The sequence below is a fragment of the Rousettus aegyptiacus genome, unplaced genomic scaffold (assembly GCF_014176215.1).
Source record: "Rousettus aegyptiacus isolate mRouAeg1 unplaced genomic scaffold, mRouAeg1.p scaffold_m13_p_11, whole genome shotgun sequence".
In the NCBI taxonomy this organism is placed as follows: domain Eukaryota; kingdom Metazoa; phylum Chordata; class Mammalia; order Chiroptera; family Pteropodidae; genus Rousettus; species Rousettus aegyptiacus.
The window spans coordinates 18,619,845-18,638,106 of NW_023416286.1; the positions used below are offsets into that span (position 1 = coordinate 18,619,845).

Sequence of the window (18,262 nt, forward strand, 5' to 3'; positions counted from 1 at the left end):
GTTTGCACCACATAAAAGTATGCCAAGGAATTTTTTTTTCCCTCTAGACATCAAATGTATCTTTTGAACTTGGGTTTTAATCTCTTGCCAAGAACCTCAACTTCGTTTTACATAACTTTCTATCTTTAGGTACCTTTATTTATTATAAAAGTAATATAAAAAGTCTCTAAATTTTAGAAATATTTTTGTAGTCACTGTATAAAGCAGCACTGTCCAACAGAACTTTCTACATTGATGAAAATGTCCTATATTTGTGCTGTCCACATGTGGCTACTGAAACCACAGAACTGAATTTTAAATTTTATTTAAATTAATTCAAATATAGTCATGTGTAGCTAGTGGCTACCATATTGAATGCACAGATATGAGCTTCTTCATCCTTCTTCCAGCTGTACAGTAATCCTCTGCATAAATTCCCCAATAGTCCCCCATTGTTTCCAATCTTTTGCTATTATTTATAAATCATGATGTAACGTAATTGTAGATAATTTCATACATGTACAGATATCGCTGCAGAATACATTCTCAGCAGTGGAAGTTCTAGGTCACAGGGTAAATGGATTAGTAATTTTGTTAAGATTGCCAAATTGTTCTTCATGGGGTCAGCCCCTCCAGTAATTTATGAGAATGCCTACTTTCACAGAGCCCCCCAATAAAATGCCTGCCTCAGAAAGCTTAAGGCTGGCAGGAGAACTTACTGTTTCTCCAAGACAACACTTGAAGATAAAACTGACCTTCTTTTCTCAGAGCATTTACTGGAACGGGCTTACAATTGTGAATCATTCCTCGGTCCCTCTGAGATATATCTGTATCTCCTAAAACTCAGGAGTGTGTTTCTCAAGGATCTGAAAGCCATTCTTTTGAAAGGAAATCATCAGGAAGGATAGGGCCTGTCTTCCAGTCTCTGTGGGAGGACAGAATCCTAACTTTGATAATTGCCAGCTAGCTTCATGGGTATTCACACTTACCAACCCTTTATAATTTTTCACTTGAGCCCCTGCTCTTCCTCTCCCCCTCATTCCCCTTTAAAACATCTGTCACTTCAGCACAAATCAGAATGGAGCTCAGCTCTTTTCCCTACTGTAAGTAGTTACTAAATAAAATGTTTTTACCACCTCTTGACCCATCCTGAAACACACTGGAGTGTTTTAAAGTAAATCCTACACATTATACCTTTTTACCTAAAATAATTTGGCATGCATTTCTAACGATAAGGTGTTTAAAAAATATATAATCTCAATGGCCCATTTTCACATTTCCTGATTGTCTTAAAAAGTGTTTGAATCAGAATTCAAACAAGTCCCACACACTGTATTTGATTCAGATGCTTTTATGTCTCTTTAACCTTATAACAGTGCCCCCTCTTCATTTTATGACATTTGTTAAAGTTCAGTAAATTGTGCCATTTGTCCTGTAGCATTTCCATATTCTGAAAGTTGGCTGACACCTTCCTTGTGTTGTCATTTAACTCACTCCTCTATCCCTTCTATTCTTAGTAAATCAGTAGGCAGTTCTAGAAGCTTGATTAGATTCAGGTTCAATTTTGGTGGTGGGGGTGGGGTGGATGTAATAATTCAAGAGTGGTGTTATGAATTTCCTATTGAGTCAAATAAGGTCACACACAATGTCTGATTGTTCACTTTTAGTGATGCTAAGATTTATGTGGGTTAGGGTGTTTTCAGCTAAATCAACCCATTTGAAAGCTCATGAATCTTTCTTGTAACAGTTTTGTCATTTACTCATGATCACTGTCTGGGCCAGTGCTAATTAAGCTGTGATGATCAGTCCCCAATGGTTCGCTATCGATTCGTGATAAGTACAAAAATTGAAAGTTGCAAAAGTTTAGAAATTTTTATAGCAATTTAACATTGCTACATTTTATTACATTTCACAAGAGTATTGCTAGTCAATAAAATACAAGTTTAAAACAAAACACCTGTTCTCACCAGATAGTCTGTGAGCACTGTCTCTTGGAGGTTGAAAGGCTGTAAAAATAACAATCTTATTCTATAATTCCTAGAATTTTTTGGATGGAATATTTTTATATAAAAGAAAATTTCCTCATCAGCTCTTAGCTTATCCTGAAATACAGTTAGTATAAGAAAGGCAGAATAAATGCCTGATTCTATTTACTTACTAGTATTCAGAATGAGTTGTAACCTAGCAAGAGTGACTGATTTTTTTAAATGTTATTATAAACCCATGAGTTTTTATATATTCAATGTGTTTAAATCAGTCACAGTGATTATTCCTTTTGATGTTCAATTTGTGCCATTTTTGTTTAGTGGGAGCTGTTTCAAGTTTGCTCCTACATTTTCAAACACAATTGGTAGTCTTTGATAGTATCTTTGCTTCCTGTCACAAGCTGTCCCAGGCTTGGGATCAGCCATTTCTCTAAAGGGACTATGGTTCCATTTAATGAGAAATGACATTTAGAGATCACAATCACGGTGCTAAGAAGTATACACATTTTAATCAATACAGAATGCCAAGCTGCCTTACTAAGCAGCTAGGCCGATTTATATTCTCATAAGTATGTCCGAATGCAGATCTAATTGAATATTTTTAACATTTTAATCAATTTGATAGATGAAAAATAGTACTTTATTAATTTTATTGTTTGTTTTTCTCTAAATAAGAAGGAGTTTGAACTTAAATTCTTGTTTATTGGCCTTTATTTTTCCTTTGGTAAAGTGTCTATTCATATTCTTTATCCATTTTCCTATTGGGAGTTCATTCATTCTTCCATCGAAGATTTCTTGAGTGCCGGCTATGTGTGAAGTGCTATGGAAACAATGATGAGAGCTCCATGATCTCAAGGAACTTACATTCTAGGAAGAAAACTAAGTATTTGTAAAAATGTAGAGATAATATGATATGAATAAAACTATGATATATAATATCATGAAAAGATATCTAATCTTTACGTTTTTTTTTTTTTGAATTCTACATTAACTTTTCTACAGTTTGGGAGTCTAATTCATCTGGAATGTTGATGTACCAGAAAGATCTAACTTAAATTTTCTAAATAACATCCAATTGTTCCTGGGTCATTTATTAAATAACAAGTCTTTCTTTGATCTTGGGGCTTCTAATTTACTAATCATACCTCATGTTCTTATAAATATGTAAAAAAAATTTTTCCTATGCTTAACTTACTCAGTCTCTTCATCTAACTGTTAATTCTATACCAAGCCCTACATATAGAAAAAGATTTCTTTCCATAATTTGATGGAACATTTTGATATTTCTTAGGGCAAGTTCTATTTTTCCTTTTAAACATGTTGTTTTCTGATTTTTTATCTTGAGGTTAAATTTAATATAATTAAGATTATATTAACTTTATAATAGGTTTTGAAGTTAAAAAAATAAGAGCCAAGTACCTAGGTTTCATATGAAATTAAATCTGTATATTTATTTGGGAAGAATTTATATTTCATAATATGCAGTTCTCTCATCTGGAAACACAGTAAGTTTATCCATCAACATCTTCAGTTTTAATTTTCTTCATGAATATATTACTTGTGGTTAACACCATTTATTTTACTTTCTGGTACTGTGAGTGGGAACTTTATTCCATATTTTCTAATGGTATAGACTTACATATTTTTGTTTTATGTGACTGTGTTACTAAATACTCTTTTTAGCCTAATAATTTTATACATGAATCATAGATTTTTTTTTAGATAGATAAGATCAGGGGGCCCTACCCCACACAGGGGTTCCCCGACCCACAGCTCCAGTCCTAGGAAGAGGAATTCCAACAAAATCTGACTGTAAAAACCAGGGAGGGCTCTGGCTTTATAGGGTGAGATAAAAAAAAAAAAAAAACCGAAAACCCGATCTCCCATTAAAAGGCCCACACATGGATTTTACTTGCTCAAAGATACTTACTTACCCTGGGCTCCAGCGGAAGGTCAGCAACTTGGAAGGAACAAGAGACATATGGGGAAAGACCACATTGTGTGGTTCCGGGACAAGGGCTAAAGGGAAAGCTACCACTGCCCCTTTGTTGGGTCCACCTACGGGGCAGTCTATAGGTGAGTACTATTCTTGTTTGTGCTGAAACAGCACTAGCTGGTGAGATTGTCTGCTCCACCCCATGTTTCCCTGGGGCCCAGCCCCATCCAACCAGCAGCCCATTGCCGGTCAGCGAGCCCCATCCTGTGGCTTCCCTGGGCCACATATTTACTGGCAGGCAGCAGCCTTCAACTTTTGTGGCCCAAGTGCGGCCCACATATTTCAGTGGAGACTTTCGGTGATGAGCCACTGGTGCTAGCCCAAGCTATAATATCTTTTCAGCAGATCGCAGGGTCTGAGGGCCTGAGGAAGACAGTGCCTGGCTTTACTGTGACCTGAGACTTTTACAGGAAGATGCAGATTCAGCACTGGCATAAAACCTGACACTGCACTGGCCAGGTGAAATTTGTTCCCTTTACCCTGGTCCCTGCCCCACCCAACTTGCATACCACTCAAAGGCTCTTCCAGCTGCAGAGTCATATGGGCAGCTGGCAGGCACCCCAGGTCTTGAGATGCAATGATCCTTTTGCTAAGTCGCTCCAGACCAGGTACTGGGGGTAACCAACCTTTGCAACATGGTCTCTCCCACTTGCCTCCAGATCCAGCAAAGGCAGTAACCATCCATGGATTGCTTTGTAGATCTTAACAGGTAGCCCCGAGCAATCAAAAGTAGAGGCTGAATTTGGCCTACACAGAAGCCCCTCCCAAGAGGTGTCAGAACACAACAGAGCACCACTTGACTAGCCCCAAAAGTGGCATAACCAAAGGGTGATCTAAACAGGTAAACATGACTGCTGGGGAGAATTTCACTTCTCGGGGAAAGACCCTACACAGCTCGTACCCTGCAGGGCCAATCCCCACAGTCAGTCAGCCCAAGAGTCAATCCCATCCACTAATGTACTAACAGCAATCAAGGCTAAGCTACAACAGAACACAAAACCACATAAGGAACATGGCCAGAGGCCCTGGCACAGGTGGTGTGGCAGACAGCGACACTGGGCCACACAGGACACCAACTACGTAAGGCCACCTGGCCAAGGCTAGGAGATGTAACAAATCTTCCTAATACACAAAAACAAACACAGAGAGACAACTCAAATGAGAAAACAAACATGCTACAAATGAAACAACAGACGAAAACGTCAGGAAAAAAACTAAATGAAATAGTGGCAAGCAACCTAACAGAGACAGTTCAAAACACTGGTTATAAGGATGCTTGATGAACTTATGGGGAGAATAGATGATCTCAGAGAGGACTTCAGCAGAGGACATAGAAACTATGAAGAAGAATCAGCCAATAATGACTACAATAACCGAAATGAAGAATACACTAGAAGGAATCAACAGTAGATTAGATGAAGCGGGGGTTGGGGGGGCGGCCAATTAGCGAGTTGGAAGATAAGGTAGCAGAAAACACCTAATGAGAACATCAAAAAAAATTTTTTTAATGAGGAAAGTTTAAGAGACCTCTGGGCCAACATCAAATGTATCAACATCCACAAAATAGGAATACCAGAAACAAGAGAGCAAGCAAGGGATTAAGAACCTACCTGATGAAATAATGACAGAAAACCTCCCTAATCTGGTGAAGGAAATAGACATACAAGTCCAGAAAATGCGAACAGTTGCAAACAAGAGGAACCCAAACAGACCCATACCAATCATAATTAAAATGCCAAAAACTGGAGACAGAGAAGATCCTAAAACCAGCAAGAGAATGGCAGCTAGTTACAAGGGTACTCCCATAAGAATGTCAGCTAACTTTTCAACAGAAACTTTGCAGGCCAGAAGGAATTGGCATGAAATACACAAAGTGATGGAAAAACAAGAACCTACAACCAAGACTATTCAACCTAGCAAGACTATCAATTAAAATTGGAGATGAGAAAAAGAGCTTCCCAGTCAGAAAAGAGCTAACATCAATTTAAGATAAAAACTTTCAGCAAAGCGGGAACAGAGGGAACATACCTCAATATAACAGAGGCCAAATATGGCGAACCTACATCATAATCAATGGGGAAAGGCTGAAAGTACTTTCCTTAAGATCACAGACGAAGACAAAGATGCCCACTTTCATAACTTCTATTAAACTTAGTACTAGAAGTCCTAGCTACAGCAATAAGACAAAAAAGGGAAATAAAAGGCATCTGATTGGAAAGGAAGAAGTAAAACTGTCATTATTTGCAGATAACTTGATACTATATAGCGAGAACCCTAAAGATCCCACCAAAAAACTGTTAGAACTGATCAATGAATTCAGTAAAGCAGCAGGATACAAGTCAGTTGCACTTTTATACAACAACGATGACTTATCAGAAAAAGAAATTAAAAAAAAATATCATTTACAATTGCATCAAAAACAATAAATTCCTAGGAATTGAACTACCAAGGAGGTAAGAGACCTGTTCTTGGCAAATTATAAGTCATTGAAAAAAGAAATTGAAGATACAAATAGATGGAAACATATACTGTGTCCATGAGTAAGAATCAACATCATTAAAATGACCATACCACCCAAAGCTATCTGCAGATTAAATGCAATCCCTATCAAAATACCAATACTAGAATAATCTGAAAATTTATGTGGAACCATAAAAGATCCCAAATAGCCATGGCAATCTTGAAAAAGAAGAACAAAGTTGGAAAGATCACACTACCTGATATCAAACTATACTATGAGCTATAGCAAACAAAGCAGCATGGTACTGGCATAAAAACAGATATATATATCAATAGAACAGAAGGGAGAGCACAGAAATAAATCCACATCTATCCACACTTAATATATGACTAAGAAGGCAGAGTATATAATGAGGTAAAGACAGTCTTTTCAAGAAATGATGTTGGGAAAATTGGACAGATACATGCAAAAAAATTAAACTGGACTTCAAAAAAGATAAAAAACATAAAAATGGAATGGAAATTATGAAAGGGAACCAGTCTGAAATGAAGAGTATATTAGATGGAATAAACAGAGTGGATAAAGAGAATCGAACCACCAATATAGAGGCTAGAGAAGCCAAGGAGACTTAATCAGCATGGCAAGACTGTAATAATAATTTAAAGAGCCTATGGGACACTATTAAATGTGAAAATAGCTGTGTCATAGGAGTACTGGAAGGAAAACAAGATGTTGAACAGCTATTGGAAGAAATAATGATGGAAAACTTCCCTTACCTGGCGAAGGAAATACACATACTCCAGAAAGCTTTTTGGGACTCTCTAGTCCCCAAAATCAGGAACACAAAGAGGCCCACACCAAGACACATCATAATTAAAATGCCAAAGGTTAACTACAAAGAGAGAATCTTAAAAGCAGCAAGAGAAAAGCAGTTAATTACCTACAAGGGCGCACCCATAAGACTGGCAGCTGTTTTCTCAAAAGAAACTATGCAGGACAGGAAGGCCTGGTGCAAAATATTCGACTTGATGAAAACCCAGGATCTACAACCAAGAATACTTTATCCAGCAAAGCTATCATTTAGAGTTGAAGGACAGATAAAGAGCTTCCCAGACAAAAATAAGCTAAAGAAATCTATCACCACCAAGCCAGTATTACAGAAAATGTGGAAGGGACTTCTTTAAGAAGAAAAAAAAATGTATCAATACCAGGAATGAAGAATGGTAATAACTACATTCCTATCAATAAGTACCTCAAACGGAAAAGAATTAAATGCTCCAGCCAAAAGAGAGTGGCTGAATGTATAAGAAAACAAGACCCCTACGTATGCTGCCTACAAGAGACTCACTTCGGATTAAAAGACATACACAGACTAAAAGGAAGGGGATGGAAAAAGATATTGCCTTGATGGACCTAGAGGGTATTGTGCTGAATGAATGAAATGAGTTAGATAGAGAAAGACAAATATTGCATGATTTCACATAAATGTGGAATCTAAAGAACAAAATTAACAACAACAAAAGTAGAAATAAACTCACAGATACAGAGACTATTTTGAAGGCTACTAGATGGGAGGGAGATTGGGGAAGACGGAGAAAAAAGGCAAAGGGATTAAGAGGAACAAATGGATAGTTGCAGAGCAGACATGGAGATGTAGAGTGAAGCATGGGGAAGATGGCTAATAACATTTTAATAAATATGTAAGGGGGAAAAGCAGTACTAAATTTAGAGGGGTGATTTAGAGTGTGGATCTCTGATCACTATGCTGTACAACTAAAACTGGTATATTACTGTATGCTAACAAGATGTTGAAAAAAAAAAAAACCTCTTTGAATTGTACAATGTAAATACAAACAACTAATTGTCTATTATATTTCAATAAAGCCAGAAAAAAAAAAAAAAGAGAATTCTGGTGTTTAGAAATTCTTACATTTTCTAAAGAATATCATAACATCTGAATGATTGAAAATACTTCTATAGCATTCACTGAAGTTACTGGTTTTCTGTTAGATGTTTCTTTTTAAAGAACACTAATTATTCAGTGTTCTCTTCTGTTTCTCGCCCATTTGCCCTTTTCTTCCACATTTTGGGTAGTCTTACAGATCCCATATTATACCTTTAATCTCCCCAACAGGTAATTTTTTTCACAATAAATACTTTCCTAAAAGAAAGGCAAGGGTAAAACTAATCACTGCCTAGTATTTATATTAGGAAATGCTTGAAACAATCCACCCTTAAAGGAATGCACAAATGTAGTATTCTCACAGCATGGAAAATCAAACAAGAATTAAAGGGAATGAAATAGGTCTACACGCAGCAACATGATTAAATTGATTTTAGTAACTGAAAATTACTAATAAATTAATAATTGTTTTTAAAAAGTTTAGTATTAGTCTCTCAAAACTAATCCTGAGTAAAAATAAAAAGGTACGTGTATAAATATTTATGTAAAATTTTAAAATGAAAAGTGACAATACTATATAGTATTTATGGCCAGATATTTAAAAATGAACTATAAAAACAATTGATAATAGTGATTACTCCTAAGAAGGCAGATAGGGGAACGAAACTTGTCATGGTGAGAAGTTAGGTATGGGTCAAAGAGACTATATTGTTCATTCTCCTTTGTAAAAAGAGACAAAGGGAAATAAAATGAAATGTTAATAGTTATTAATTCTGGATATTGGAAGAGAATGCAGCTAAAAGATTAATGCAAATCCATCGCTACCCATGGACCACAATGCATTAACGCCTTATACATTAAAAATGAGGGGGAAAAAATAAGGGGGAAAATGAGGTAAAGCTACGTTTCTCCTTAAATAAGTATTTTTGAATAGTGTTGGGGGCACACTCCATTGTAAAAAATATATCCTATAACAACACACCTTTTGTTTTACTCTTCCGTTTAACTTCTATTTTCTTTAGCCTATTCATTTTAGTAATTGTTTTTATTCATTTATATATTTACTTTGGTACTCAGTATTTCCTTTTTTTTTTTTCTTATATTGCTTTATTTACTTCACAATATGTGATGAGCATCTTTCCATGCAATAGGTAAAACTCCCCTGCTGACAAAAACTTATGGTTCAAAACACAACATTCCATTAGAAGCTGGTAATAGGAGACCCATAGGAAACAAGTAACACCAAATGGTTTACAGTGAAGGTACATCGCAAACATGTTAAGTTTAGGAAGCAGATATGTTGCCCTATTAACTTCAGGGAAACCATGAGCATCCGAAGTATAAGCCAAAACTCATCATGATGGTCTTGGTGAGGGGAGTCAGTTCTAACTGCCCACAGACTGTGACTCAATTGCTTTTTCCTCAGCTTTTGCATAAGTTGCCTGTCTCCTTCCCAATCCTTTCCATATTCTCCACCCCCATCCTTGCCTGTGGCTCTCCAAGCCTCTGAATCACATCCCATCAATACTGCAGGATGGGCTGCCTAACACGGAACCGCCTACAATTTCCTCTAGGCACAGTTTTCATCAGCTGACAAAGGAAGACCAAGGGCTCTCCTTTATTAGCATCTTGCTCCTTTCCATACTTTTTTTCATTTTCCTGGTTGGCATTTTTCATGTTGATTTTTACTGCTTGCTCCTCTTTGGACGCCATCGCTCCTGGGACTATCCTTGCTGTCTCCTCCGCCTCCAGATTCTCGCTGCGAGTGCGCCGCCGTGATACTTGGACACGCAGACCTGCTCCTGCCTTCGCCTCCTACTTTTGAGGCCGCCCCTGGCCGGCACGTGCTGAGCGCCACTGGGAGCGGATACTGAGAAGGGAGTGAGCAAAGGCCGGGTCTCTCCCTTATTTTTCTTTTTTTTTTTAAGCTTATGCCTGTAATTACCTTTTCCTTATTATTAGGTGCCAAGTTCCTTCCTACCACTTCTTACAGAGCATTACCACTTTTTCTTATAAAGCTTTGCAGTATACTCTGAACTCTGAGCATTTCTGCTTATTTGTCTACCTGAGACATACTAATCCTTCATTTTGTTTCATTCAGTATTCACTGTAACAAATTCTCTTAGGCTCTCATGGATTTTTGACATAGGTTACTCAGTCTAAAGTGAGTCATACACCTACAGCACATTTCAACCAGTAACTGTTTCATTTCCCTTTTCAACTTTTCTTAACCAAATAAATTTTCACACTGGTTTCTATGGCATCTCTTTCTCTAAATCTCATTATGTGAGTTCCCCTATATTTACTGTGAATTTTTTTGGTTCCTGTTTAGTTTTGAGAGAAGAGGAATATAAAATAGCAATTTTATGACACAAAAAACTCTTCTTTGAATATGAAGGGATTAACCCAGGGTATATGTGAGATAAAAAGTATCTGGGTTATTAATAACTAACAATTCTATAGTACTTTACAGTTTTCAATATACTTTCACATAATTTCCACATGTAACAGACAATAAGTACACTTCCAAGCTAGTTATTACTAGAACAACATACAATTAGAACAATTTGGACCAAAATTTGTAATAAGAAACATGGCAAAATCTGTAACTTGGAATTAAGGATTTCAAGAAAGTTAGCCAACCTGGTTTAAAAGTGGTTTTCTGGTGCCTAATAAAAATTAACAGAGAAGTATGTTTTTATATTTAGAAAGTTAAAAAATGAGAGGCACTAAAACATGGAAATGAAAGACTGACATGGACCTCAGAAATGATTTTCTTATCTGTGCCTCATTTCATAAATGAAAGAAAATCACTTCCTACAAAAGTTTCAGGAATAAAGTAACCTAATTTCGATCTCATTTTATTGCGAAGGAAGTTAACTTTCTTATTGTATGAAGATACATTAAAATACAAAAACAAAAATAAAGAAGACCCATCTTATGCATAGTGTTGTAAACCTAGTTATTGACCCTTTAAAAATACAAAAATGCTGGAGGTAAACAAAGAATAAGCAAGTGTAGTCGTCCAGTATTGTCTGCATTTGCTTGCTAGTCACTGGGTAGGAGATTCTCAGTCTGTATGAGGATTGAGGACTGTTTTGTCATTAGACACTTTGAACTACAAGGCAGAACTTTGGCTTTAGAGACTGACAACCGTTTTCCTAGTTTTTGGCAAGTCTGAGGTAAAAAGTCATTTTATTCTTTATGACCCTTGAAGGGGAATACTTATACTGGGCTATGTATTGTCTCTTTCAAAAATTTATATTAAAAATAAAAAAAAAAATCATGAGGTAACACACTAGGTAATCATACAGGGGAGTAGCTATGTTAGACTATGTTAGAAAAACCAATTGATAACATACAGAGAGATATATATCTAAATAATATGGACACTGACCTCAGATACTGACTTTCAAGTTTCAATTCTAGTCCCTATATGGCCTGTGTTACATTTTCTGTTCTTGAACGCCTATTTTATTTGTGTGTGTGTGTGTGTGTGTGTGTGTGTGTGTGTGTGTGTTTTCAGAATAAAATCTTTCAGGTGTTTGCATGTACATCGTATAAAAAGCCAAATGGCTTAAATTCACACCTGTGTCTTTTAGCAAGGGGGGCATGCCCATTTTCACCGTATCTATTAGCCAAAGCTACATTTCTGATTCATCTCTCATAAATTATACTACTTAAGCTGGCTTAAAGAGATATGTGTTCCTGACAGACCAAAGTACTTGACTAAGAAAAAGAATTAAGCCAGGGTTCCCAACATCACAAAAGCAGATATACCTGTAAAAGAATTATCATTGGAATAAATTTATTTTTATATTGACCTATATCATAGCTCACCTATATGGAGTGAAAATTAATTAAGAATAAAATTCAGAAACCCAGTTTCCTAACGAACCTAGGATTTTTCACTTTGTTTTGCCATTGACAAACTGTATGACCCTAATAATTCAGGTGGAGTTGAGAACCTGTGTCTTAAGTTATTCACCATTTAGTTTGCCAGTCTCACTGACTACTGGCCTGCTAAGGGTTTAACTACTGAAAGCGAAACAAGTAATCAACTCATGATCTGCAGAGGAAATACAGAAAGAATTATTTAACCATAATTCTGGTCAAGAATGGAATGTGGCCTTGGAATTCGTAATAGCTAAGGAAGAAAATCCTGAGCCTAATTAGATATGTCCTTTCATGTGGAAAGATCTCAGAAAGTTCAACTCAAAATTAGGTATGATTTATTTCATGGATAAAGTCTCTGAGTGGGAATACAGTAAAGAATTGTAGGTTCTAAGGAAATCGAGTTCTGATTATGCAATTACAAATAATCCTAATGAGACAAGAAAGCAGCTAAGCCAATTTAATTTCTCCAGGAAGCTCAGATTTTTAAAACTATATGTCTAAAGAGAGGAGACCAATTATGGATACAAAATGTTGGTGCAAATCTATAAGAAAAGTGCCACAAAGGCTCAAGCTTACTAAGAACTAAAGATTCCAAAAATGCTAATAAAACAACAAAACTTTTAAAACTATGTTTGGAACAAGACAATCTATTAAGGGAAAGACTATATAAGGTTAACTGATAATAGAAAGAGGGGCTCAAAAACAATTTACCTTTGTGTTTTCTACCTATAAGTATCACCCTCAAGTTGGAAAGACCAGACAAAGATGAAAAGAAACTAAAGTCTGTGATAGTTTAAAATAGGTCCTAGAAAACTAGTTTATTTAAACACATTTAAGATTTATGGCCTAAAAAATTTAAATCTCAAGGTCTTGAAAAAAATATCAAATATGAATGAAAAATGGAAAAATGTGGCCGATTTTTTTTTAAAGGGAATATTCCAGAAAATACAGAATGATGAGCTTATTCTGATACCTATACAATTCTAGAAAAGAGAATCAAGTATGTGACTTAAATACTTATGATGTGAAAAGCCAATATGGACTATACAGAAAAAGTTCAAATTAACTTAATTACTCTTTTTGGTAAGGTTTGATAAAGTTTGGTAATGATACAGAATGCTGTAGCAGTGAATCTGGATTTCTTATGATAGTCTTGAGAGTAAAACAGAGAAGTGTAGGTGGGATGATGATAGAGGTAAGGTAAATAAATTCACAGTTCGCTGAAAAGTTCTTTCTGAAGATTAATGAAGTCTCTAGTAGTTAGCTATAATAAAGACTAGAAAGCCTATTTAATATATTTGTGCAAGATGAAAAGCTAGAAAGAAAATATAATAGGTAAGAGATTCAAAATTCAAAAGGACTCTGATAAGCTAAGATAAACTTAAAAACAAAAAGGGAGACACTTAACAAAAATAAACCAACTCCTGACTGCAGGCTTAAAATATAATTATCTAAATATAAGATGGGGACTGTTTGGTGGTAAATTATGGAAAAAAATCTTATATTTTAGTGATTTAGGGTAACTTAGTTTACTTTTAAAAGGTAATGAAATTTTATGCTGTATATCAGGTCAGGCAGAATTCAGCTACTGAAATGGCCAGCTTTAAAACTGTGAACTAGCTTCCTGTGAGAACATTTTAAAATAAGTTTCATGAGTCTTTTAGACTCAAACTATAATGACATCTCTAATATTTGTAAATGCAAATCCTATATAATAGTGACAATCTATAACTCTCAGAAACACTTAAAAGAAATAAAAGAATCCTATGTTGATAATTTGTCAATTTAATATGCAGCTGAAAGGACAATCAACTTAATAACTTTCTAAGGACACTTTTTTATTTTTTGAAATTCTGTTCCCTGTCCTAACATAAAACACTTTTGGAAACTTTCCTTTTCCTAGTACTTGAAAGTTTTAGCACAGGCATCACACACTAAAAATAAAGACTGAGTGTCGAGTGTGTCAGATTGTGTCTTACACAATTCTACTTTATGCTGAGGAATCTTTACTGAAATTAGTGGCAAAAGAAGAAAGGTCAGAAAAATTTAGCCTATTCTCATAAACTTTCTGATACTAATTTAGAGCTATTACTCATTTAAAAACTGATGTTGAAAGAAATATTTTTGACACTTTTTAATACTTTACTTTAAAATAATCCAGGAAGTCTATGTCCATGCCACCCTGAACAAGCCCAATCCCATCTGATCTCAGAAGCTAAGCAGAGTTGGGCCTGGTTAATACTTAAATGGGAGACCACCTAGGAAGACCAGGTCTATAGGCGTAAAAAATAAATAAATAAATAAGGGATTATAAGCTGAAAAGGTCCTTGCAATCTGTGAGGTCAACCAAGGGTGGCCTCGCCTAAAAAAATAAATAAATAAAATAAAATAATACAGGAAAAAGAATTCCCTAGTTAAAAAGAAGTTAACAAACTTGGTAGATTTTAGTCTATTAGTAATATACACAATGACATCTTAAACTAAATTTTATTAACAGACTTAATTACCTAGGATATTAACAAATAAATAATCTACTAAGGAATTCATGAACTTTTATCCTACATAAACTACTAAAATTTACAACTTTTTAAAGCTTTTAATGAGAAATTATTATTATTATTTTTTGGGGATCTAGTTTACCTACTCTTCTGTCAAATGATTAGAAAGAGTAAATCTCTCTCTTGGAGCAAAAGCATTAAAAACATAAATAAATTTAATTTATATACATACAGAACTGCACAGTCTTCTGAAAAGGAGTCTTCATATGATGTGGAAGGCAATGAAACTGTTTTGTTTTCCTGTTCATTCTGGGTCATGGAATTATGATCTACATAAAAAAGGTACAAACATGAGTAAAAAGTACACCAAGTTAAAAATCATTCATTACAATTTCTAAATAATGTCTTTATTGACTAGAGATATACGGAACCCTTAAATCTGAAAACATATTAGAATATCAAGATTGAGCCAAAAAATTGCCAATATTTTCAAGAACATTAAGAAAACAAGGATGAAGTAAAAGATTTAGGATGGAAGAGATTTCTAATGCAGAAACTCTAGTTTAGCCTGAACTTAATCTGAATTTTAATCAACCTTTAAGATGATCATCCAGTATCCCTACTTCTATTTTACAGAAAAATAACATAACTTTCAAGAATTATGTTAAGGGCTCTATAAAAAAAGTCACAAAATGGTAAGTTTATGTATCTTTTTCTCACTGTTACTGTTACTTATTTTTATGCAGGGGTGGGGTGGAATATTTGGTACCTCTTTTTGTCTTGCCATTTGTCTTTTCCTATTTCTCTTAGTCTCTTCTATATCGTTCTGCACTTAATTTCATTTCTTATTTCCTTTTTCTACTCATCCATTCTTAATCTCTAACATGATTACAATACAGAAATAAGCTGTGTATGTAATGAAAAAAGTTATAGATTCCTCGTTATTATTTTGAAAAATGAATATGTGGAATATTGTTTGGTATTTTTAAAATAATTTGTTTTTTCCTATGCATTGATAGACCTTAAGAAAAAAAAAGTTTCTCATCTTGCCTTAGATTATTAGCATGCATTCGTCCTTTAGAGCAGACCACTTTTATTTAAAGAAAAAAAAAAGGTATAGTAAAATAAAGAATAGTTTAAATTATAATCCAAAGCTGCTCCTTGGCTCACTGGAAAAGAAAATTACATAGGTAAAGAAAGAATGTTTAAAATCTGATAGCTGAAGAGAGCTGTAACTTATTAAAAATAAATAAATTTTACAAATTAAGAAGTTCTGATTTTTCCCAGCTAATTTCTTTGCATGAATTATATAAGTCCATATTAACAAATGTGAATCAAACTAATGTATATAAGCATAGTTAAAAATAAAATTTACTGAAAAACATAGAGATTTAAAATTAATCATTAGATGAGATTTAATAATTCCTCTCAAGAAAACAGTGTCCAATCCTTTGTATGGGAAAACAGCAAATATTTATAGCTTGTTATACATAAACAAGGAAAATAAAGGTAATTAGTGGTTTGTGGAGTCCGGGTTCAATCTGGGATGGTTTGTTTTGACCTCAGCACCAAATTCTTTTACTTTTCTCAGTCTGAGTATTCTTTTTAACCCATTTCCCATTTAGAAAAAAAACTGTAGCTCACTGCCAGCATTAATTTTATATAAACACACTCTTAGAGGCTGAAGCAAACCTAATTGGTTTTCAATGTGAAAATAAAATATAAAAATTGTTCTTGGAGTTATTTCTAAGCAGAACTTGTCTCTAATACTAATGTTAACAGAAATTGAATTCATCAAATGAACCTTTGGCTAACTACTGTTCAAGAACAATGTTAATATCACGTGTAGGAATGTTATGTTTTCTAGGATTTGACATTTTAAGCAATCAAGAATTACTGTATTTTGTAAATGGAAACACCACTACTAAAAACAGAATGCTGTATAAATAGAATGATGTCATTTGTTTCTAAAGACTACCAATACACTAGACCAATGCGGAAATAATAATAAAAGTGAGATATTTCATGGCACACTTTGCGGGTAAGGTTAGGACTATAATCTGTGACAACTCGTGGGGAAACAGGAAATGGGTTAAATACTGACATGAAACTTTATTATGAGGAAGTTGTTAATTCTTGTATTTGCCAAAAATGTCAATTACATAACTCCCCATTTACTTACAAACATTGCTCTAATTTACCAATGAATTTATTGTGATAAATTTATTACATTTCAGATGAACTACATAAAAGTATGAAATAATATTCAGCATTTCTACTGATGAAATAATTACTTTAAAAGAACCAAAACAAAAACCCAACTAAAGAAAAAAAAAACTTTAATTAGAATTAGTTTCTCTGACCACCTCCTGCATTTAAAAGCCTCTTTCTTGCAGACCTAATGTAATCCCTTAAGAGTGTGTTGATTCCAAGTGCTACTGAAAGATACTGAGAAAGGGTAACTTCTCTTAAAAAGAATCAACTATTCTAAAAATATGTTAGCTACTGAAACTGAGAATATTTTTGAATAACAAAAGATTTCTTTAAAATACACTGATGATCTAGGTTATATTTTCAAAGATTTAAAATCTTAAGGCTCCAAATTATGACTGTTAAAATTATTACAATTTGTTGACAATATTTAGCGGTAGTAATTAAAATCTAGTAAATGTACTCCCTCAACACTTCAGCGAATCAGTGACAGACTAAGATTTATAGGACAGTGATTCTAATAAAGTTAACTTTCAATTTTTCTGGTCCTGGTACGTTATCTTTGATTGATTACATCTAAATTTGTTTATAGAGTTTGGAAGGCTGATAATCTCATAATAATCTAGAAATGAAAAAATTTTCCACCAATTTATCTATCCCAGAATATACCTTTCTAGTACTGCTCTGTACACAAAGCATGTTTATAGTAGTTTGGAGTCTTAGAATTCTATTTGTCCTTTTTTTATGAAAAGCTCTTTGGAAGAGATACACTTGTTTACTGTTTCCCTCGGAGGCTCTGTAGGGTGTGCACATCCTATCTCTGGATGGATAGGAATTTTCATTTAATACAGAAAATGATTTATATAATTTGCCAGCATAGGTCTTATAAATTGTTTAGTTACTTGACATAATTAAGGCAGGCCTGCTTCAGATGAGAGAAAATGCCAGAAAATACTCTAGACTGGGTTTAGAAATGTACATACCCTTTATTAATGTGGAACTATTACTTATAGTTGCTTCGTTCACTAGAATCATTGCTTGAATATATTCTGTTAAGGAAAAAAGGAGAAAAACAATCATCAACAACAGCGTCTTTATTCAGTGTCTGCTACTGTGCTAAAAAAATGTATATACTTGATCTCATTTAATCTTCACAATTCCTCGGAGAAGTTCTTAAGATTATCTGCAGTAGTGACAAAGAAACTGAGGCTTAGAGGTTAAGCTGTTTATTCCAGGTCATTTAGCAAAGAAATAGTAGAACTGGATTCAAATTTATGTATATCTGACTCCTAAAAGAATGAGAAGGAATATTAAAATGAAAAAATTTGGATA

The 18,262-nt window shown here is 34.4% G+C and overlaps 1 protein-coding gene and 2 pseudogenes across 7 annotated transcripts in view; 1 reads left to right on the forward strand and 2 right to left on the reverse strand.

Annotated features, from left to right (window-relative positions):
* LOC107510017 (SET domain bifurcated histone lysine methyltransferase 2) overlaps positions 1–18,262 on the reverse strand; it is an 86,471-nt gene that overhangs the window by 54,768 nt on the left and 13,441 nt on the right. For all 7 annotated transcript variants that reach the window (XM_016143118.2, XM_036228556.1, XM_036228557.1 and 4 more), the window contains 2 exons: positions 17,914–17,979; positions 14,952–15,048 (listed from right to left, as the gene is read on the reverse strand). In XM_016143118.2, coding sequence (XP_015998604.1) covers positions 14,952–15,048; positions 17,914–17,979 — 163 coding nt within the window. The remainder of the gene's footprint in view (positions 1–14,951; positions 15,049–17,913; positions 17,980–18,262) is intronic.
* On the reverse strand, positions 8,035–10,140 carry LOC107510020 (annotated as a pseudogene).
* Positions 14,386–14,503, forward strand: LOC118609901 (annotated as a pseudogene).